The sequence below is a fragment of the Cheilinus undulatus genome, linkage group 5 (genome assembly GCF_018320785.1).
Source record: "Cheilinus undulatus linkage group 5, ASM1832078v1, whole genome shotgun sequence".
NCBI classification, from domain to species: domain Eukaryota; kingdom Metazoa; phylum Chordata; class Actinopteri; order Labriformes; family Labridae; genus Cheilinus; species Cheilinus undulatus.
Window position 1 is genome coordinate 46,918,315 of NC_054869.1, and position 22,771 is coordinate 46,941,085.

At 40.3% G+C, this 22,771-nt stretch overlaps 2 protein-coding genes across 6 annotated transcripts in view; both read left to right on the forward strand.

Moving 5' to 3' along the window:
* The window catches only part of cux2b (cut-like homeobox 2b), a 161,298-nt gene extending 143,473 nt beyond the window's left edge, over nt 1–17,825 (forward strand). The window contains exons 11-22 of the mRNA XM_041788433.1: nt 1,013–1,204; nt 1,333–1,391; nt 1,488–1,536; nt 1,754–1,853; nt 4,908–5,534; nt 7,852–7,953; nt 8,099–8,940; nt 11,742–11,907; nt 12,066–12,371; nt 12,464–12,652; nt 12,745–13,021; nt 14,024–17,825. Coding sequence (XP_041644367.1) covers nt 1,013–1,204; nt 1,333–1,391; nt 1,488–1,536; nt 1,754–1,853; nt 4,908–5,534; nt 7,852–7,953; nt 8,099–8,940; nt 11,742–11,907; nt 12,066–12,371; nt 12,464–12,652; nt 12,745–13,021; nt 14,024–14,837 — 3,723 coding nt within the window. The 3' untranslated portion in view covers nt 14,838–17,825. The remainder of the gene's footprint in view (nt 1–1,012; nt 1,205–1,332; nt 1,392–1,487; nt 1,537–1,753; nt 1,854–4,907; nt 5,535–7,851; nt 7,954–8,098; nt 8,941–11,741; nt 11,908–12,065; nt 12,372–12,463; nt 12,653–12,744; nt 13,022–14,023) is intronic.
* A 2,669-nt stretch (nt 17,826–20,494) lies between these two features.
* The window catches only part of mtmr3 (myotubularin related protein 3), a 40,396-nt gene continuing 38,119 nt past the window's right edge, over nt 20,495–22,771 (forward strand). For 4 of the 5 annotated variants that reach the window (XM_041787839.1, XM_041787843.1, XM_041787841.1 and 1 more), the window contains exon 1: nt 20,495–20,669. The gene's annotated coding sequence lies outside the window, so the exon portion shown is untranslated. Of the gene's footprint in view, nt 20,670–22,044; nt 22,123–22,771 lie in introns of all 5 variants that reach the window. The other variant, XM_041787840.1, reaches the window with a different exon arrangement.

Consider the following 22,771-nt stretch of genomic DNA (forward strand, 5'->3'; position numbering starts at 1 on the left):
AGTTTTAGTCCATTAAAAGTCCTCACATTTTAGTCTTAACTTTTAGTCCAAGCCCAAATCTTGTACCAGATCATGGTAGTGTGTTCTCTGCACTCTGCCAAACCTGGGGTCCCTGCTTTCTACAGCTGAGAGGCAGAATAGATACAGCTGCCTTATTTTTTGACAGATTTACCCAGAGTGGAGAAATATCACAGATTTTGAATGTCAGACAAAACTACATTACATTTTAGTCTAGTTTAAGTCATCTTGACGAAACCTAAACTTAGTTTTTGTCAGTTTTAGTCATCACAGATCTATTTTGTTAGTCTTAGTTTAGTTTTTGTCATGGAAAAAAGGCTGTCGACAAACATTTTTAGTCATAGTTTTAGTTAACGAAATCAACACTGAAGTACAACCATCACATTAGTCCTCTACTGATCAGGTCTTAATGGCAGAGTGGCTAGATGAAAGCCTCTCCTCAGTTCAAAACACATGAAAGTTTGTCATAAGTCAATAACAATCCACTTTTGGGATTTCAGAAAAGTCAGGACATAAAAAGAAGTTTGCGTGTATTTGTTTTAAATCAAATATTTTAGAGACGCTGACTGATAATAATAGCTGGCATCTGGCCAAGACCCTGTACCTCCTATTTTGCATGTTGTTGTTTTTTTTTGTCATAAACAATGCTGTTGGTCACCTTTTACATCTGTCAGTGGGTTTTAACAAATTTGAAACCAAAATTAAGTGTCAGTAAGATATTATTTTTCACTATTCTGTGTTAATTTATTTGAAAAATGCAGTGTTTTTTCAAACTAGTGGTTTTGGAGGTATGAAGTTTTGGCCTGATGCCAGGGAAATACTAGCCTGGGATTTATAATGATGAAATCTCTTCCTTCTATCATATAGACTGCTTTATACCAATATTGCAGAAGTTGTGACTCACTGGGCAGCCTTTTGCATCTTCTATTCTCTTCTGATTTTTCAACACTCTTCTCCTCTTTCTTTCTTTGTGTAATGCCTTCTTCTCTGCTAGGAAAACAGTGAGAACGGTGAGATGTTGCCCTCCCAGCTGGAGGCTGCCTTGCTGGCAAAAGATCGCGAAATCCTCCGTCTGCTTGAAAACATTCAGCGACTGCAGCTCACTCTACAGGAAGTTCAAGAGACCTCAGCCAATCAGATTCTAGAGCTGGAACGCCAGCTGGCATATAAAACTGAAGCTATCGAGGTGAGTGGTTATGACACACTAAAGGTGAAAAATCATGGTGAGCACCTCCTAGGTCCTTAGAGACTCGAACAACTCTTATGATTCTTACCAGTATAAAGTAACAAACCACTTCTCTTTTTCTCTTTTAGAGATTAGAAACTAAACTGCAGTCCCAGATGGACTATGATGAGATTAAAACTGAGCTCAGGTGATTTTTCTATTGCAGACTGAATGCCCAATTTAAATGAATAAGATTAAAATCCACAAAATCTGATTTTATTGTCATGTTTGTTTTTGTACATAGCATCCTTAAGGCAATGAAGCTGGCTTCAGCAAATGGCAGCTCATCCCAGGTATTTATGCTTCTCAACCATCTTATTGATACATCTTCCTTTTCCTAAAGAGAGACCTTTGGTTTCACAATTATTTTATCGTGTTGTCTTAGACCATAGCAGTAGCAGTACCTCTGAAGGTGTCATTCATTGTAAGGATATCTACAGCAACTGCTGCTGTTTCCAATAAAACAATTAACAGCTTTTTGTGTTTGTGTGTCTGTGCATGTGTATAAAGGATTCCACTAAAGCTGCAGAGGCTCTTCTGCTAGATAAAGAGTCTTTTCTTCCATCTCACAAATACCTGATGGATAAGGCAAGAATTTTGCACAGCATGGGTAAGTTAGATATACACACTGGTGTGCTATAAAACCCAATTAACATAGTTTCTTCTCTGGTTTATAGAAAAAAAAGTGTTTGTACCCTCTAAAAACTAACAGAAAACATAATTGTTAGGCTCAATTATGCATTCAATGGGCTCCATTTACAAATATCTTCCTAGTTTTTCCTTGAATTTGTTCTCAAGGATGTTCCTAAGAAAAACTTACGCTACATTCATGATGTTTTCTTAAACAACAGAGTTGTTCACATCTGTGTTCTTAATTGATAAACTCTATGCCCTTGTAAGTTGGAAGCTTGTACGTGTTTTACCTACTTAGCAGAGAAAAACTCCCCTTTTATGCCCATATAAGGGCATGTGACAGCAGGACTGCACACAAACACATACACAGATGATGCACGGGATTGCAAAGAGATGTAGAGAGAGGAAGGTAGAGAGATGCCAGATGAAACTACTCTTACGATTATGCACTGGGCGTAACCTTTGAAATGCCAAATTAGTGAAAATGAAAGCTTGGTATAAATCCCAAACAGGCAGATTCAATGACATGACATTCAGTAGTGGGCATAAATATAAAACTAGGGCTGTCAAAAGATTAAACATTTTTTAATCCCGATTAATCTTAGAATTTCTGTAGTTTATTTTGATCAATCACATCCTTTTTTAACACATTTCAAAGTTCTGATAGTTTACTTTTTAAACTGTTTTGTGTCATTTTGTTTTTTCTACTGTCTCCAACTAAGGAAAATCATTTCTGTGTGGATACAGACCTTCTGTTATAGGTAGATTGAAGATGATGACATGAAATTCACTACGGAAAAGTGAACTGGTTCTGGATTTTAAAGGAAATAAGAGGACAGTAGCCAGTTTAATGTTTGATAACAAATGGTTCAGATGACACAAAACTCGTCCACTGAGCTGTCTGTGAGTTTTTAAACTGAAATGAGACATTATATGTCTGTTATGGGCTTTTTTTTTTTACATTGCTTTGGCTGCATGGAGGTGCTGACATGGCTTAACCAAAGTGAACTGAAAGGGACAATAGAACATCCCACTGCTCCTCAAAGACCCTGTAAAGTGAAAATAAATCTGTATTTAGGTTTGTTGTGTGACAGGCCATTGTGTTATGAACCCCCAGTTCAAATTTCAGTAAAATAAAACATCTGTAGGTTTATAAAAATTAAGCATCAAATTCATGAAAAATGAGGCCGTAAAATCTGCTGTGGGCTTGTCTGTTAAATGAGATGAAGCCACGCCCACTTAGGAGAAATACGATCCTCTCACATTTAAAAAATCCTACAGTCTGAATGAAGAAAAGCACTCCTGCCATTAGCTTGCCCCTTGACCTAACACTGACCTTATGATCACAACCCAGCTGCCTGGGTCTGTGTCAGAGAAGAGACGAAGTCTGTTTTCTGGCTCAAATCTCTGTTATGATGCTTTAAATGATCCATAGACCACCATGGCTGATAGATTTTAATCAACAGACTGTACTGAGTTGAACTGCTCTATGATTTTATGTTGTAGTGTTAGAGGGGCGGGGTCATTCCCCACTGTGGGCCGATGACATCACCAACCCACATATTTGCCCCGCCCACATTAAACCCAGCCAGAAAAGAGGTGAAAAACTTTCTAACAGTCTAAATCTAGAATTCAGTCACATGTAGATCTCAGTGTTTTCACATGTTTACAGCAACCATATTCCAACATTTTGTGTTAAGACACAAGTTTTGGATTTCACTTTATGGAGTATTAAACGTCTCATTACACTTTAAAAACTCACAGAGAGTTCTGTGGACAAGTCAAACGGATTTTCAAAATGTTACTATTTATTGCCCCTGTATTTCCTTTTCAATCCATATCAACTTCTTTTTTCCACCATAAGTTCAGTTCATAATCTTAGAGCTACCTTTAAATCTTGAACATTTCACTGCTGATATGTGAAACATTTATAATTTTAACATGTCAGATCAATCTTAATGTGCGTCAGAGTGATATTAGATTTTATGCTTAGCTAAGAAAAAAAGGACAGAGCTTTGGTTAATGTTAGATTCATCCTAAAACCTGTGTAACAGGGTTTGAAAAACACATTTCTTCCTGAACAGTTGGTGAATGAGGCCTAATGTTTTTTTTAACCGTTGTGTTGTCTTAATTTTCTGCATACTCGTCCTCACTTAACCCCTAAAATAAAGCAGCTCTGTGAAGTTTAAACCTTTTAAATCTGCCATGCATGAAGAAATAACCTCTTATTCATCACAAGCTGTGTGAATATCTGTGTTTTCCCCTCTTTGTAGTGCAGGAACACTGCAGTTAATAGGTGGACACTGCCTGTTTTTTATTGGAACACATCTATATGAAGTGATTTCTTAATTAGATTAAACGTTTCTGGTTATTATTATGATTGCTAAATTTATGCATCCTTGGAGATATGTATAAAGCATAAAAAAGTAGCAACACTTATTTTTAAATACATTTAAATAAATGAAGGAATTGAGCTTTTTTTTAACTAATATGGGGACGTTGTATGTTCTTATTTACAATAAAGAAGTCAACTGCAAACAGTATGTAATCTCCCTTTTTGACCATCATTCCCTCACACAATTAAAAATATAACATTTCATTTCAAGATAACACAAGCAGATAAAACATGACAAACATTCAGACCAGGGCAGGTCATTTTTAACCAAAGACACTGCAAAAAATAAACAAAAATATATAGTTTTTTTTTTTATCTCTGTATAAAGTATTGTATGTAAAGTCTGGGTTGGAGAGCAAATCTGTTTATTCATAGTAAAAACGTTTTCAGGCAGTCAACAGCTGATTAGTTTGATCAGTCATTCAATACACTAATCAATACATCAATCAATCACCATTTAAACAGGAACAAAAGTTTCTCAGGTGATTTTTCTTAGACAGCAGCTCTGAGCTTTTCTCTTTGTTTTATCATTTAAAGTGACCTAAGGTAAATCTGGAAAAAAATCTTTTTTAACATCTGTGGCTTTATTTTTCCTATTATTATGCTTAATTCCAGTAACTCTGTTTTTTCTGTCAGATGATGACAAGTCTGAGGATGCAGGTAGGGAGAGAGGCCGGCCCCCAGGCTCCCATTCTTCCTCCTCTCAGGCAGATGGCCGTGCCTCCCCAAGCCCTGGCCCCACTCTGGATGGCTCCTCCTCCAGTCATGATCTCCCCCGTCCCTTCTCTGTGTCACCCTGCTCGGGGGAGAGACTTTCGGCAGACCACATCCTTCACAAACAGCTGCTCTCGCCACATTTTAAAAAGGAGGGCCTCATGGCTTTTCCCACTGCCCTCTATGCAGCTAAAGTCGCCCTCATGTCTGCCACCCAAGGGTCTGTGGGCACATGCAGCATCGATGCCGGCTTGCCCAGTGACCAGTCAGAGAGCGGCAGCTCCACAGCAGGAGACGAAGACCAACTTGACACGGCAGAGATCGCTTTTCAGGTGAAAGAGCAGCTGTTGAAGCATAACATTGGCCAGCGTGTTTTTGGCCACTATGTGTTGGGCCTGTCCCAGGGCTCAGTCAGTGAGATCCTGGCAAGACCTAAACCCTGGAGGAAGCTGACTGTAAAAGGCAAAGAACCGTTCATTAAGATGAAACAGTTCCTCTCTGATGAACAGAACATCTTGGCCCTTAGGACCATCCAGGTCCGCCAGAGAGGTGAGTGGAGACAGATATTTTAACAGGCCTCCTTCTTAAATAATAGAAACAAAAACACTTACAGTTATTGGTATGGTATTGGTGTGGGCATAGGCAGGCCTGCGCACAGATCTGGCTGTGCCTCTGACAAACCCAGAGAATATCCTCCCCAGGAGTGATTTATTGATGGTATCAATGTATATGTGTTTGATCAGTAGCATTGGTGCTAGCATACTGGCAAACAGTAACTTCATTTCAGCCCTGAGAAGAGTGTCAACTTTTAATCCATTCAGTCTGTTTTTTGGTCCCTTTTTGCAACTATTTGCCTTATTTTATTTAATTTTGAACCATTTTTGCTCATTTCCCCCCTCTTTTTGCCTGTTTTTGCCATCCTAACCCATTTTTGACACATCCTGCCCTTTTTTGTCATTTTTAAGAAAATTATTGCCACTTTCAACCAAGTTTGCCACTTACCATTTCACCACTTTTTCTACCTTGCTTTGACACTTAAGACACATTTTTGCCTTTTAATCCATTAGCCACTTTTTAATCCTTTATCACCAATTTTACAGTCTGTTTTTGTCCATGTTGACATTTTTTGACACTATTAACCCCTTTTGAACACTCTTGACCCATTTTGCCAATTTTTACTGCATTTCACTATTAGTCATGCCCATTTTTAATTACTTTGAAACCCTTGTCGCCATTTTTTTCTGCTGCTTTTTGCCACATTTCCCCCTTTTGCAATTTCCTGCCATTGTTTTGCGTCTGTCAATGCATTTTCACACTTTAAACCCATTTTTTCCTCTGTTAAACCCATTTCCACAGCTTTTTAATCTAATTTCGCCACCTTTTCCACCCATTTCTGCCACTTCTGAACCCTTTCTACCATTTTACTCCCTGTTTTGCCCTTGTTAGCCAATTTTTTCGCCCTTATTAACCCTCTTTTAACACTCTTTGCCTATTTTTGCCCAATTCTACCAAATTTCTTTTTTTTCCTGATGTTTTTTTTGCCACATGTAACCCATTTTGCCACTTCCTGATGGGTTTTTTTTTTGCCTCTTTCCACACATTTTTGACACTTAAACCCCATTTTACCATCTTTTGATCCCATGTCACTACTTTTTCTACCCATTTTTTCTGCCTTTTTCAACCTCTGTCTATTGTTGCTTATATTGACCAGTGCTTCACCAATAGTAACCCTTTTTCCATACTCTTATCCCGTTTTGCCAATTTAACCACATTTCACTATTTGTCATGCCCATTTTTACATTTTTTTTCTCCTGGTTTTTGCCATATTAAACCCATTTTTGCCACGTATAACCCATTTTGATTCTATTTTTAAATAAGGGGATTACATTTGCATACATGAACAAATAAAAAAAGTATTTGTTGCTTTGATAAGAGGAGTTATTAATCAGTAAAAAATAAAAATAAAAATATGGCTATCACAGATTAACTTTACAATGGACCATGATTTTGCTGCCCTCCATAGGCCCATATTTGGCTGGGCCCCAGAAAACTCTCCCCTGTATCCCCCTGATGGACTGCCTGGGTGGTAGATGCTAAAACTACAGCTGGTTCATAAAATTGCTTATTTTTTTAAAGAATAAAAACTTTATTTGTGAACTTATTTTGACTACTTTTATTTGATTTCAAAAGATTTCCTCAGTAGAGGTGAAGGAGCTTGGCCTTTGCCTTTTCTGACATTTTTTTGTCAGTAAAATAAAAAATACACAGCCTTTGTCTTTCAGAAGAGTGTACTAAAGTTGAACCAGTAAGTAGTTCTGCATAACAATAATCATTAAGAGCAGACAATTTGGACAACTTTAACCTTCATGCCTGTTTTGCCTAGAGAATCTAAGGTTCAGATATAAAAGATTAAAACACTTGGCCAAAACTAGAAAAAAGACACAGGAGCTGGGTTGTTTGAAAGAGTTCATATGAGAGTATTTTAGGGATTCAGGGGTGCGAGAAGCTAGATGGTGTTTTTGTAAGCTTTTGGAAGAGATGTAATCATGTCATCCTGTTTTGGTGGCTTAACTTCTGGACCTGTGTACATTTTAAACCTTCTAATCTACTTGGACCTCATCCTTGACTTCTTCGCAGCTTCCTTTGCCATGTTTGTAGTGTTACTTTTAAACTTTGTTTTCTCCCCAGATTCACAGCTTTTGAAAGTTGAGCTTCCCGTATACTGCAACCTCAGACAGCACGCGCTCAAAGGCAGCCATTGATCTACCAGTCAAAAGCAAAGCCTTGGAACTGCTCTCTGATCAACCATCCCACTCACCCCCTCCTCTCTTCTCTCTCTATCTCTCTCTGTTACCCTCTGTGGCAGGGAGCATCACTCCGCGCATCCGAACTCCTGAAACTGGGTCAGACGACGCCATTAGGAATATCCTGGAGCAGGCCAAGAAGGAGATCCAGTCCCAGAGGGGAGGTAAGGATTAAGCTGCAAGTCACACCTAAATTATTGTTGAATTCAATTGGAAATGTGTTTGACTTTATTTATCATTCATTGGATTTTGACTGTGAATTTGTTTGGAAAATGCATCAGCGTCAGCTTGTGGGTCTCTCTTGTTTAGGTGATGGCAAATCATCTCTGAACAGCTCATCAGGTAGAAGCAGTAACGGGGCAGGCAGCAGCTCTGATGATACCATAAAGAGCATCCTGGAACAGGCCAGGAGGGAGATGGAGGCCCAACAGCATGCCCTGATGGAGATGGAGGCCTGTGGGAGGGCTTCAACTGCCAATTCAGGAGCACAGGTGGAGCATCTGGGCCCCCCTGAGCGTTCTAGAGGCCTGCCTTTACCCATCTCCATCAAACAGGAGGAAGGAGGCTGTGTTACTGTCTGCATGGCCAACCCCATCAGCAGCCCCCAGACACCCCTCAGTGTCCTTTCCCCGGCTGCCTTTGTCCAGAACATCATCCGCAAAGTCAAATCTGAAATTGGTGAAGCAGGCACCTACTTTGACCAGCACTGGTCTCAGGAGCGAGGGTCAATGGTGCTTGGTGTCGGAGGCACCTCTAGGCCCTTCAATTCAGTCTCTCCCTCCTTGTCTTCCTCCTCCTCTGGGCCCTCTGCCATGCCTCGGCCCTGGCCACGCCTGGAAAATGGTGAATGCCTCTCCAACAGTGAGGAGGCCTCTGCTGCTGCTGAGGAAGAGCTGGGGCTGGGACGGCCAGTAGAGGTCAAAGTGGAGTCAGACACATCAGTAAGCGGGGAATCTCCCGGCCCAGGTCCCGGAAGGCTTTCCTACTACCCGGCTTACATCCCTCGTGCCCTCAAACCCACCGTGCCGCCGCTGACTCCAGAGCAGTATGAGATGTACATGTACAGAGAGGTGGACACCATTGAGCTGACCAGACAGGTGAAGGAGAAGCTCGCAAAGAATGGCATCTGTCAAAGGATCTTTGGTGAAAAGGTCAGATTTTTCTCTGTCTTACTGGTATTTAAATCATAATGCAGGCATTTTACAATGCAAGCAATATCAAATAAGTTGCTCTCTTCCTTGAGTTTTACTTATTTATTACACTGAATTTTCAAATTATTAGTCTACATGTATTGACTTGTATAGCATCACAGAAAAAGGTCTTCTTTCCCCCAAATGTAAGAATGAATAATGAGTTTCTACTCTCTGCTGGATCCTAATATTCCATCTTTTTAAATTGTGGAGTCCTCAGCACTTAAATTTAGGGGTTGCTTTCCCATGGATGCCCTGCTGTGATCCTTTATAGCTTCATAGTTGAATTGTTACTTTGAGAGGCTTCCTGCAAAGGGTATCAGTGCCTCTGTGTTTTCCATACTGAAAGCTCTGACTGAGGATTGGTGGCTTAATAAGTCTTACTAGTCTGATTTAGGGTCCAGATCTGGATTGTGGGGTAACTAGTTGACTCTTGTAAGCTTTTCTGTTTTCCAGATGGATGATTCTCTTTTTGGTTGATTTTTGTTTTGAATGATTGTAATCACACCATTTAAATTTGTCTCTAAAATATCAAATGATAAATGCCATCAACACAACAGTGACAATTATGGGTGGCAAGAGAATTAAAAATGTCCCATAACACTGTTTCCTGTCATAGTAGAAACAGAAAATCTACCTTTGCTTCATAGATGTTTGAACAGTTGTTGCATTTAAGTTTCATGCCATGTTAAGTTTCACATGATCTTGACTTATTCTTTATATGGAGATGACTGTGAGATGTATTGGAATTTACAAAAGGGTAGAATATAAGTTTTACTGATCTAGGTTATCTTTAATCAGAGATCTGCTAAGGATAAAAACAGTTCCTCGATTTAAAAAAACTTGTCTGAAACTTGAAATACAACAAGCCTGTTCTAAAAAACAGTCATTTTTAATTTTTCTCTGTTTTCAAACTGAATTCACATTCAATACATCCCCTGGTATGCGCTGCAAACAACTTAGTTGGACCCCATAACACTATTTATGATGTATTGCTTCCCTCTAGTGGTTGTAGGCTGAAACTGAATCACTACATCAAGCCATATCTATATATCAATATTTCTATCTGTGTAGGTATGAACAGTAAATTCATGTGTATATTTATATATATTGACTTTTAAAAGTATTCACCCCGGGTGCACACATACCCTAGTGGTCTAAGTTGCGACCCATGCACACAGGCGGCCTAGGTTTGAGTCCGGCCTGTGGCCCTTTGCCGCCTGTCTCACCCACTCTCATCCCATTTCTGACTCTATCCACTGTCTTCCTCTGTCAAATAAAGGCCCGAAAAAGCCCCCCCAGAAAATACACCTTTAAAAATATTCCCCCCCTTGGATGTTTTAACCTTTTATTGATACTCTAAACCAATCATGGTCAATATAATTTGGCTTTTCTAACCAAAAAATCTCTTTCATGTCAAAGTGAAAACGTATTTCTACAAAGTAATGACGGTATATATGTAACGTAAAATAATTGACTGCATAAATATTCAGCCCCTTTAAAGTGACTGACCTGATTCAACAGAGGTCCAGCCAAGCGGTGCTAGTAGTCTCACAGTCAGTGAAATGGGGTCACCTGAGTGCAGTGAATGTGTCTCAAGTAATTGCAGTATAGAGACACCTGTGTCTGGAAGGTTCAGTCACTAGGTAATCATTATCCCTGGCTGCCATTACACCATCAAGAAAAAGAACACTCCAGGCAACTCAGAGAAAAGGCTATTGAAAAGTATAAGTCAGGGGAAAAAAATAGAAGGTAATGAATATCCCCTGGAGTTCATGATGTTAACTTCATCATCAGAAAATGGAAGGAATACAGCACATTTGTAAATCTGCCTAGATCAGGCCGTCCCCACAAACTGAGTGACCTTGCAAGATGGAGATTAGTGAGAGAGGCCACCAAGACACCTATTACTAATTTTGAGGAGTTACAAGCTTGAGCAGCTGAGATGGGAGAGACTCTGCATACAACAACTGTTGCCCGGGTTCATAACTAGGCAAAACTTTATGGGAGAGTGGCAAAGAGAAAGCAACTGCTGAAGAATCTCGACTTGAGTTTGCCAATGGCATGTGGGACATTTCATGGTCAAATGGAAGAAAGTTCTTTGTTCTGATGAGACCAAAATGGTGCTTTTTGGCTATCAGACAAGACGCCATATTTGGCAGACACCAGACACTACACATCACCACAACCACACCATCCTCACTGTGAAGTATAGTGATAGCAGCATCATGCTGTGGGGATGCTTCTTGGCAGATGATCCTGGAAGGTTTGTAAAGGTAGAGGGTAAAATTAATGTGGTAAAATATAGGAAAATTCTGTTTGACAGTCTTCCTCGGTCTGCAAGAGAACTACAGCTTAGGAGAAGATTTATTCTCCAGTCAGACAATGACCCAAAACATACAGCAAAAGCTACACAGAAATGGTTTAAAGACAACAAGGTGAATGCAGAGTCAAAGCGAGACTTATCCACACAGACTTAGAGCTGTTACTGCAGCCAAAGGTGCATCTACTGTATAATGGCTCGAAGGGGGTGAATATTTATGCAGTCCCTTTTTTGGAATGATATATTTATTATTTAATTGATATTACTTTGTAGAAATCTTTTTTCTCTTTGACATAAAAGAGTTTGTAATTTTTTTGTCAAAAAAGCTGAATTAATTGATTTATTAAATTAATAAAAGAGTGACACATTCAAGAGGGTGAATACTTTATAAAGGCACTGTATAAAATGTATATTGAACTTAAAAAATCTTTTTGAACAGGTCTTGGGGCTGTCTCAGGGCAGTGTGAGCGATATGCTGTCACGGCCAAAGCCATGGAGCAAGCTGACCCAGAAAGGCAGGGAGCCCTTCATCCGCATGCAGCTGTGGTTACTGGATCAGTTAGGCCAGAGTCTCAGTCAACCCCCAAACCAGGGCCATGCTCAGGGTGAGACTTTACACACACACACATACATCTATTGAAATTTAAAAGCAATTACATTTCAGATGCTTGAAAAAAATGGATTACCCTCACTCTAACACTGAGATTTCTACAATGCCTACATCTAAGTAGTTTACTGATATTCTCATGCTTCCTCCCTTCAGAAAAAAGCCCGGTGACAAACCAGTCCTCACCCTCACCTCCTCCTAGCCCAGCGGATAGCCACCCAAGTCCACTGGTTGAGCCTGTCAGTCTGTCACTGGAGAGCAGCAAGGAGAACCAGCAGCCTGAGGGCCTGGGTCTTGGGTTGCCACCTCACCCAGAGGGAGTAAAATCTACACCTAGTCTCATGTCTCTACATCAGCCCACAAACCCTCTGGGTATTCAGGAGCTGGTGGCCATGTCTCCAGAACTGGACACATACGCCATCACTAAGAAAGTCAAGGAGGTGCTAACAGACAACAACCTAGGTGCGTCTAGGATCAGACTGTTTAGGTTGAGCTACTGCTCATATGAATGCAGGCACAACTCCAACATTGCTGTGTATTTATGTTTCCTGCAGGCCAGCGTCTTTTTGGGGAGACCATCCTGGGTTTAACTCAAGGCTCCGTGTCTGACCTGCTCTCAAGGCCCAAACCTTGGCACAAACTCAGCCTAAAAGGCAGGGAGCCATTTGTTCGTATGCAGCTGTGGCTCAATGACCCTCATAATGTAGACAAGCTGAGGGCCATGAAGAAAATGGAGAAGAAAGGTGGGAAGTGTAAACACTAATATATTTCTTTTCTACTTTGAAAATATGCTTCTGTAATCCCCTTACTGTGGATATCATTCTATTTCCTCTAGCATATTTGAAAAGGCGCTACGGGCTGCTGAGCACTGGCTCAGATAGTGACTCACCAAGCAACCGTTCCGAATGTGTGAGTCCAGCCTTAGGCTCGCTGGACTTGTGCCCCTACAGCCAGGTAAAGAAGCCTCGTGTGGTGCTGGGAGCTGAGGAGAAAGAAGCACTGAGGAAGGCCTACCTCCTAGAGCCCTACCCCTCTCAGAACACTATTGAGATACTTGCTTCTCAGCTCAAACTCAAAACCAACACTGTCATCAACTGGTTCCACAACTACAGGCAAGTAAAATAACCTTTGCTAGTGGCTATCTCTGTTTTCATTACTCATAGTAGAAATTTTAAGCTACAAAAATACTTGCAACATATGAACCCTAGCAAAAAGGTATGGAAATTTGTGTTTGTTAGATTATTTCCTTGTAACAATGCTGTGTGGCAATACATCTTATACTGTTGGAAAGCCTGTTTATTTCCCTTTAAAATGGTATCACATTTGTAAGGAAGATTTATTTGTGGGATGAGCAGCAGAGGTGAATATGTAGGTAAAATTTGCCAAATATTTCTGCCAATTCTAAACAGCTTATTTTTCTGTTGTTAGTGACTCTTGTTTTGAGCTTCTGGAATCCCCAGTGAGCATGGGCCCTGCTACATCGGTCAGTAGGTGTCTGTGCTAAGAATCAGCATGCCATGTTTGACTAATCCATCTCATATCTACACATTCTGGCACTGAAGTCTATCCTCCCAGATATGTTCATGCCAGAGTCACCAACACAACCACACTGGCTGACTTGGGACAATTGCTGGTTGAAGAATGGGATGCCATCCCACAGGAGTGTGTGACCAGGCTGGTGACCAGCATGAGGAGGAGGTGTCAGGCTGTTGTTACTCTGTATGGTTCTTCCACACGTTACTGAGGCTCCTGTCTTGTTTCTTCAGACTTCAGTCATCCAATCCACCAAAACAACACCAAACAAGAGTCAACTGCAGAATAAGCTGTTTGGTACTGGTAGAGAAAATTTGGCTAAATTCATGGGTGCAACCGACATTCTCAGCTCTGCTGCTCGTTTCACAAATGCATGTTTCATACAAATGTGGCACCATTTAAAAGGGACCTAAACAGGCTTTCTAATAAGATTTACTGCAAAGAAGCATTTTTACAACCAAGAAATAATCCACCAAACACAATTTTCCTTATTTTTGTGCAAGTTTATTTGAATGTGATATTGGATGGCCCAGTCTTTGTTTTTCCTTCAGTGACTTTCTAACATCAGCTGTTGTGTGCAGGTCCAGGATGCGACGAGAGGTGCTGATGGAGGGTCTGCCAGACAATGACACAGACGCTGAGCACCACAGCTACTCCCCATCAGTGACTCGGAGCCCCAACTCTGAAGAAGAGGAGAGGAAACTGCAGCAGCCCTCAGGACATGTCCACTCCAGCCTTCCTCTTAGCGCCAACACTGCACAGACTCATGTTAAACAGGAGGTAACAGACAGGGAGGACGAGGGGGAGGAGGCAAGGGAGAGCTCCTTGAAACAACCAAGAGTTCAGTGTTTTTCCACAGCAGTACAGTTCCCCATGTTGAAAAGTGAGCATGAGGACGGTATCGCAGGCTGCCACGAGCCCCACTTAGCTGGCCAGAACCTGAGGCTGGAGGAGGGGATGAGCAGCCAGGCTAAGGGGCTTTATCATGTTGCAGTTTCCATAGATGGTCCCCAGAGATCCAGCCAGTCCAGGCACGAAGGGGAAGACACCAGAAAGTCACCTGTTGACCCAGTTAGTTTCAAGTCTTCATCGGAGCCCTGTCGCAGCAGCCTGGAAGTCTCCCTCAACTCGCCCTCTGCTGCATCCTCACCCGGCCTCATGATGTCAGTTTCCCCCGTCCCCTCTTCCTCTGCTCCCATCTCGCCCTCATTGCCCAACCCTCCCTCGACGAGTACCAATCACAGTCTAGACCCTAACCCGCTTCCTCCTTTTCAAAGCCCCAAACTTAACAGAAGCTCTCAGAGACGCAATGAGAAAATGGCCAACCTCAACAACATCATCCATAGGCTAGAGAGGGCAGCCAATCGTGAAGAAACACTGGAATGGGAGTTTTAAGTTCCCTTTTACTTGTAGCTAGTCTGATGACCATCATGGCACACAGAGGAATCTGGAAAAGAAGCTTCCTGAAGACTTGGAATGGAGCCTGGCTTTTGATGCTCTGTCCTCTCAGAGAGAAAGGTCACAGGGAATGAAAATACAGAGCTAAACATGGGGCTAGAATCCCTACATGAACTTAAAGAGTAGTAAAAGTTTATTATTGATTTTTCTTTCTTTTTTGATAATGCATTCTACTTTTAAATATGTGTGACAGCACTAGCTGTTGTTTTACCTATTGGACTTGACGTAAGACTTTTGCAGCTATGGTGTCATAAAATGTACACTAAAGTTCTGTAGATTGCCACTGGGTGAGATTATAAAAGACCCCTGTCTTAAGCCATTAAAAGCACTATAACTATTTGAAAAGAGACATTGACCAAATTTGCTACTTTTTGAATAGCAATTTTTCAGATTTTGTCTGTAAGACTGGACAGTTTAAGTCAAGTAACATGTAATCCTATTACTGACCGAGGGATAGTCCTTTAAGACTCTAAATATTCAACATCATGTATGTACTTAGTTTCCTGGTGATATGTTTTGAAATATTTGTAACTCACACGTATAAAATGTGGTTGTACATGTTGTAGAAATGTCTGCAATAGCCTTCTCTAAACCTGATGTAGCATGGTACTCACCTGATCCTGTTATCCTCTGTAGTTAGCCACCTGTGATTTACTTGAGTGAAAACAACAGAAAAAAGCTGAAAACCCTTCAAAAAATAAGAAAAAAGGTAACCTAATGAGTAGAGTACTAGTATTTTGTTTTTCTTTATTTTCCTCCCCGAATAATCCTCGAGGTTTACAGTTTACGGCCCTTGTGCTTTTAGTTGTAGGTGAAATGATCCCTACACACGAGCACAGTTTACATGGTTTATTTCAGAATTACCTCTCTGACCCTCTAAGGCACTGGTTCTATGACTGTAACAGGCCAAAACGCAGGACACCTTGTTTACCTCAGATTGTGTTGATGCACATCATGCTATCACCAAGGGATTCATCCTTATACATTAATAAGGCCTACACTTATTTAAACTAACTGAGGGGAAGTGCTCTGTGTCATATGTGGAAAATATGTAAGCAAAATAAGTAAGGATATGCTGCTGTTGGAACAAAAAGGGAGCAAATAATTTCTTTCTCTAACATCTGATTGAGTGCACTTCCCAAATGGGTCATTTACTGTAAATAGAATTATGTGTACTTGATCAAACACCGCAACCTCAAAGCACTGTTATGTTTTAGCTGAGCAAGTCGACGTAAAAGTTACGACACTACAGTGCTGTGTTTGGATCTCCCATGGGGCTAAAGCTCACAGTAAGTGAAAGCATGATACAGTATGACCTAACATCAACATGAAAACATCCAATCTGTAAGTATGCTACATCCAAGGACACATAAGGTTACAGGTATCCCCTCATATTATCTTTGACCACTTGTGTATTGTGTCTGTAGAAGTTTTTTTGTCATGCTTGCGAAATGTTCTTTATGTATTTTTGCCTCTATTTTATACTCAAAACAATTGACTGAATATTCAATACCTCGTGTATGAATTACTTACAGCACTTAGATTTTGATAATTGTGAAGACTCAAAAAATTTCAAGTATCAACATTATCCTAACTTAGTGTCCACAAGTCTTTGCCTTTACTGTATCGTTGAAGTTGGTAGTAAACACTTGCACACATCTACATAGTTCAGAGGACTTGGATTGTATTATGTAGAGATATATATTACACAATTGCTAAAAAATGATATCTTACAGTCTTGGAACAAAATGTGCTGATTATATTGAAATAGAGTGTACAGATTTAATAAACCAAACCCATTCAAGCCAGTGCTCATCTGGCAAGCTTGCCCACGTTTTAGACCTTCTCTCAGGGTAGTCTTGCTTTTTAAAGCTTTATTGAAACAGTTGGTCTCATCAACGGTGGTGACGATAGACATGATGTGACGTCGTAGAGAATGACTCTTACCTGTTAAATGGACCTGTGAAAGTTGTGTGTCAAAGGGAAATCCTTGAAAAGGTTGTTTTGTTGGAGGTCTGGAGCTGTTTTGTAATTTATTAAACATGTTGGTCAAAACACAGTGTCAGTTGGAACTGCCAGAATGAAGCTAATGGGTTGCATTTTTGAGATCAGTAGACTTTGTTCTCTAAAAAATACTTTTTTTTTCTATCTTGGAGCCACAGAAGAGTTTTCTCTGGTTTCATACCACCATTTTTGTGCATAATATACTGTAAGGTTTAAAGTGGCATTTCTTATGTGGAAATTTCATTCTCTTTCATGTTAACATGGACATATGACTGATAAAGAAATGTATTTACCCACACCATTATCTCATGTAAAGTCCATGTCATTGTTTTGCATGCAAATCCAATCTAGTCTGATGACAAGGGATAGACCGTGTTTTTTCATGTTGTTCTTGCACACAAACATTGAATAAGCACTTAAAATCTTTTGAAATTGGTTAAGTGCATTGTGCAGCTGATGAATTTGGCTCCAACAAAGTCAGAATGATTCCTATCAAATCAGAATCCAATAAGGACCCAGTAAACATGACTTTCAGGTAAATTTTAAATTACTTTGTGCCATATCATTATCCTCACAAAAGTAATGCCTTGTGGAAAGGGTTGTTTTTTAAGGGGTGTAGGACTTTTTGTACCACATTTCAGAAAGAAAAGCAAAGCTTATGTTGTAAGAGCCCTACACATCAGATGGTTTTATTTTATGATTGACATTTGTCACTAAATATTGAGGTAATTGGTTGGCAATTTTTCAGTGATTGTGTTCAGAGTTGGAAATAGGCAATAGAAACAACTCTGAAGGGTGTGCCACAAGGACAGTTTTCATTTGAAAGTCAGCTGAGAGCCAATAAAGAGAAATGTCCTGCAGGCTTATAATTCTGTCTAATGCCTCAAGTGTCAGGCTATTGAACGTCAAAGAGTGAATAAAGATATGCCAAGCGTCTTGGAATTGAATTTGCATATGTAAGCCATCATTCAATACATAATTGATTAAGATCCCACTGTGTTGTGTTTTTATTTTCTTTATGGTGTGGAATTCCTTGACACAGCTCAGATAAATGCACAAAAATTCATGAACATTAAGTCACAAAAGTACAAGTTAGTCCTTTATAGTGCAAGGAACCAAATATGGTCACTCAGATCAACTTCCTTGTGGTCTACCCCCAACTCTCTGTGATACACTGGAACAAGAACGATTTTTGTCAGTCAATCAGGGGAACATCATGGAAAGTGACATCACACCATCTGACCAATCAGCAGTAGCCCTGAGCATCTCAAACTTCCTATTTTTTCCAAAACTTGAAAAATGCAGTTTCCTGTCTGCCTTGGTCCCTAACAAATAGCCCTAACAGCATAACTAATCACGATAAGTTGATTAAACTCACACATTATAATGGTGAATAGTGCTAAATGTGATCAAAGGTTTTGTTTGTGCAGTATTTATGGTAATTACTGAAATGTTAGCATGAAGGAGGAAAGGAGAAACCATGTTTGGGCATATGCCCATGGGGAGTAAAATTTTGTCTATATTAAAGGTGTGATTTTTGGTTGGTTTTATAAGCTTTTAACAGGTTTATTATACTGATGTGGTTTATATCCGTTTTTATTTCTAATGTGAACCTTATTTCTGCTTAAATTAATTTATATATTAAGTATGTTTGATGCTTTTTCCGTTTTCTGGTAGGATCAGGGCTGGCTCTTGCTATTTTGGCATCCTAGGCAGAATTGCCCCCCCACCCCCGTTCAGTAATAAAAAAGAGCAAAAACTTACTCTGTGGAGCTAACGGAGCGCTGTGCTTTTTGGCACTCGCAAACAATGATCAGGGAAATAATTCCACCTACAGCTTAAAAAAAAATTGATGTGTACAAAAGTCTGTAAATATGACCCTGACTTTACTCTTATTAATATAACCGGGGTTGTTGTGGGTGCAGGTGGGAGGGAGGGATGACACACACTGCACAGGCAGGTGTTACTGATCAGGAATTCAGGAGGAATGGGCAGGTAGGGTGTTAGCTGTCCAACAGGGCTCTATCTCAAGGTCCAGTCAGTTGATCGCTGTGTGAATGAGGAAAAAGAAAACTTGTTTTCTCTCAATGTCTTGCTGAGCTCCTGGTGTGCATGGGCTGGGGGAGAAAGAGACAGAGAGCAGCGAGGTGAGGCTGGACAGTTTCACGAACGAGGGGCGCAGAGGTTACAGGAGTGCAGGAGTCGATGATCTGTTACATTGGTTGACCTATTCAAAATGTTCAGGCCAGGGTTCATGACAGCGTCCTCCTCAGCGTGGCACCCTAGGCGAATGCGTATATCGCCTATGCCCAGAACCGACCCTGGGTAGGATTATAAAGAAAAAATAAATAGTATGTAATTTAATATATACAGTAGGCCTACTGTGCAGAAGTTTTAGGCATGTTTTGGCTGAAATTTGAGGCTGAAGTAAGGCATGTAATGGTGAGTACGCCCACCTGAGGGCCCCATTAGGCAGGAAAGAGGATTGACACAACCCAGGTCATGCTCTGGATGTCTTTGTACATTACCAAGGGCATGGAAAAAAATCTGATGAAAACAAAACAAAAATCACAGCTTTAGGACAGAGTTATGGGTAGATGTGGCTTAAACATAGCCTAGGGTACTGTTAGGGCAGGTAGGAGGGTTGCCACAACCCCCTGGTTGTCGTGTGTATGTTCTAAACACCTGAAAACTGTTGGTGGTTGCTGGGCGTATTACCAGGGGTGCAAAAGCCCAGACAAAAGAAATGCTGTTCAGCTTACCTTGGCTGCTGAGCGACACATGTACATGTCAAATGTGTCGACACTGACTCTGGCTGCCCTCCCTCTTCTCTTCAGCTCAGGGTTGTGGGACATCAGGACCTGTGAAGAATCGTTAGCGCTCTACATGCCTAAAACTTCTGCACAGTACTGTATATATTCTAGAGCTTAAATTTAAAGCTTAAATTAGAAAAACAATGTTTTATTTTTTATATCTAATGTCTTCATTATTCTAGATTAAAGATCTGAGTCGACAAATATGTTTGTATAACATTAACAAGGGTAATAATAGTTTTGACACGATAGTCCCACATTTTTGCAGCATTAATAGTCAGTCAACACTGAATTACCTGGTTACGAATGATGATTAATTTATTTTACATTCAGTCATAGGGGACTCAATATACCATTGTTCATATGAAAGTCCCACATTCTCTGCTGTACTAATTGTTAATCAATTATCAAAAACTTTCTTACTAGGGATGATTAAATTATTTTGTATTCAGTTGCTGATGAGGGGGCTCAAAAGCATAGTTTATACATGATAGAAGAAAAACTGTATACCAAAGATGATTTAATTATTTTGTACTCAGTTAGTATTGGCCCAGTAGACCAGTGTATACATGATAGTCCCACATTTTTGCAGCATTAACAGTCAATCAATAATCAAAAACCAGTTTACTAAAGATGATTAATTATTTAACATTCAGTTAGGGGGGTACTCAAAAGCCCTGTGTTTACATGATAGTCCCACATGGTGAGTCTGAGCCCCTCCCCCCTCCAGACCATCACTCTTACGCGATGACGTAACATCCCACGTAGGTTGTTGGGTTGGAGAACTCGCGACGATGGCGACGACGACTCGGTGCTGGAAAGGGACGCAGTGAAGCTGGCCTCGGCTCGGATATGACTAATGTTTATTTGGGAGAGGTTTATTTGCTGCTTAATAATTGCATAGGCTTTGGATGAATCTTTGGCTTCTTACTTATCATCACTCCTTTCACTGGTGAGTCCGCCGGTTGCGGCCGTTCCTCTGTGTTTTGACAGAGGCCTCCGCTCTGGGTTCCGCCCTCCATCTCACAACAACAAAAACAGTTGCAGAGCTGCGCTAGCTTAACAAGCTAATGTTAGCCAAGCAGCGTACGGGTTTGTTTGTGTCACAGCTAGTTGTGGTGAGCACTAAGTACTTCGATGTTTCAACACAACAACAAACTGCATACTATTAAATGCTAAACTCGGCTACATTCAGTCCAAATAGCCACATAGTTGGACAAGTTCAGCATTAGCGGGCTAGCACTACTTTGCGGATGTGTTATCTTGATTAACTATTGACGGTAGCTAGTAAGCTGCCGAACATCTAGCTTAACCATAACGTAAAGACTAACCAAAGAATGGCCGAAGTTATTGTAACCACTGTCGCACGGCAGCTAAATACTTTTGAAATAAGTGCTTGTTTATGGTTTGCACCTGCTAGCGTAATTGATTCGGCAGCTGACTTAGTTTTTTGGCAATAAAATAATTCCCTATCCGTTATGTTGCGAAGACATTACCTCCTGTGACTCGTTTACATACATTATAACTCAGTTCATGAATATTCGACATTAAATGTCTTTGGATGAGTGTAAGCTAGAAAACTTTTAATGTCAACGTCACTTTTATATTCTTAGCAAATGTCAGCTAACATAAAATGGCTTAAATACATATGTTCCAGTATGTTGTGGACATTTGAACTGTAATTCGGTGCAATAGCGTCCTATAGTCGTGGCGGAATCTGTGTTTTTAGTTTCAGACACTACTCAGAAGTTAGCTGACCTGTAAGCTTTTATGTGAGTTAATCCTTTTTAGTGCCGCTATTCTGGTCAATATCGCCACTCGAAGTCAACTTGTGCGAGCTTACTGCTGTAAAAGCGAAGCCCCAGTCAATTCTGTTCAAAACTTTTCAAACTGAGTGTGAATAATAACTCTCTTTGGTTGAAAACGTTACAGCATGTAATGCATGGTGGCCAGTCACGGGACAGGAGTAACGTTAAGGCTCTAAGGGGCTTAGCCTTTCCTGTGTAACTCTGAACTCAGAACCAGACTGAGCCGTAGCCACAGGTCATGAGCTCGCTGCAGTAAATAGAGCTCTGTGTGTGTGGCAGATATGCTTTATCGGGTAGCACCAGCAGTGGAAGCTGGAGCCTTTAATGAGTGATGTAATGACCTTCCCTGGCTGCTTCACACTACTCTCAACGACCAGAAAGTGCAGAGAACCTTTTCCAGCCCTGATGCAGTGTGAACTGTTTTTTTTTTGCCCTGCATTATCTTAAAAGTTAAATAGAAGGTGTGCTATTTTCTGCTTATGTCACTGCTCTTTTAAGATCAAATTTCACTCTCTGCAGGAGTAACTGACCTTTGCAACTATTTGTAGCTTGTCTGCCGAGGTATCCCTAACAGGTTGCCTGTTTTTAAAAGTTATGGTACGTGATATCATTGTAGGCATGTAAAGATGTGTTATAACAATGGCTGTACCAAACTGGTATTAATTCCTGTTCTTGGAAATGGCTTTTTAAGCTGTTTGATTACAGGCTGGGCAGAAATCTAATATCTGCCACCAGCCAAGTCATTCTAACTTTTATTTGCCAAATATGTGGGCTTGACAAAGCATGAGGGAAGGTGATCAACCATTGTTTCATAGTTAGAAACACAAATGATATTTCTCTGAAAATAATACATCTCACAATCCCATAATTAGCTTTTATCATCTCAGAATTGTGTCAGGATTTTAAAAATACTTATACATGAGGAATTAGGGCTGGGCAATAAACAAAAATTTTGATTAAATTGCAACCTGTCCTGTTACCGTTTTGAAATTGCTGGAGGGTAAGTATTTCTTTGACCAGAAATGTGTGTCAAAATACCAGTTTAATACTTTTTGAGGCAAAGATGATATGCTCTACATACATACAAACATTCAAGTGTTTTTTCTAGAATATTTTGCAAAAAAATCTTACTTTGTGTTGATTTTTTTCTTATTAAAATTTAGGCATAAAATCATCATTCCCTTCAATACAACGATTCATATTGAATTTGCACTATGTCAGAATGATTTTTTTAAGAAGTGAATCT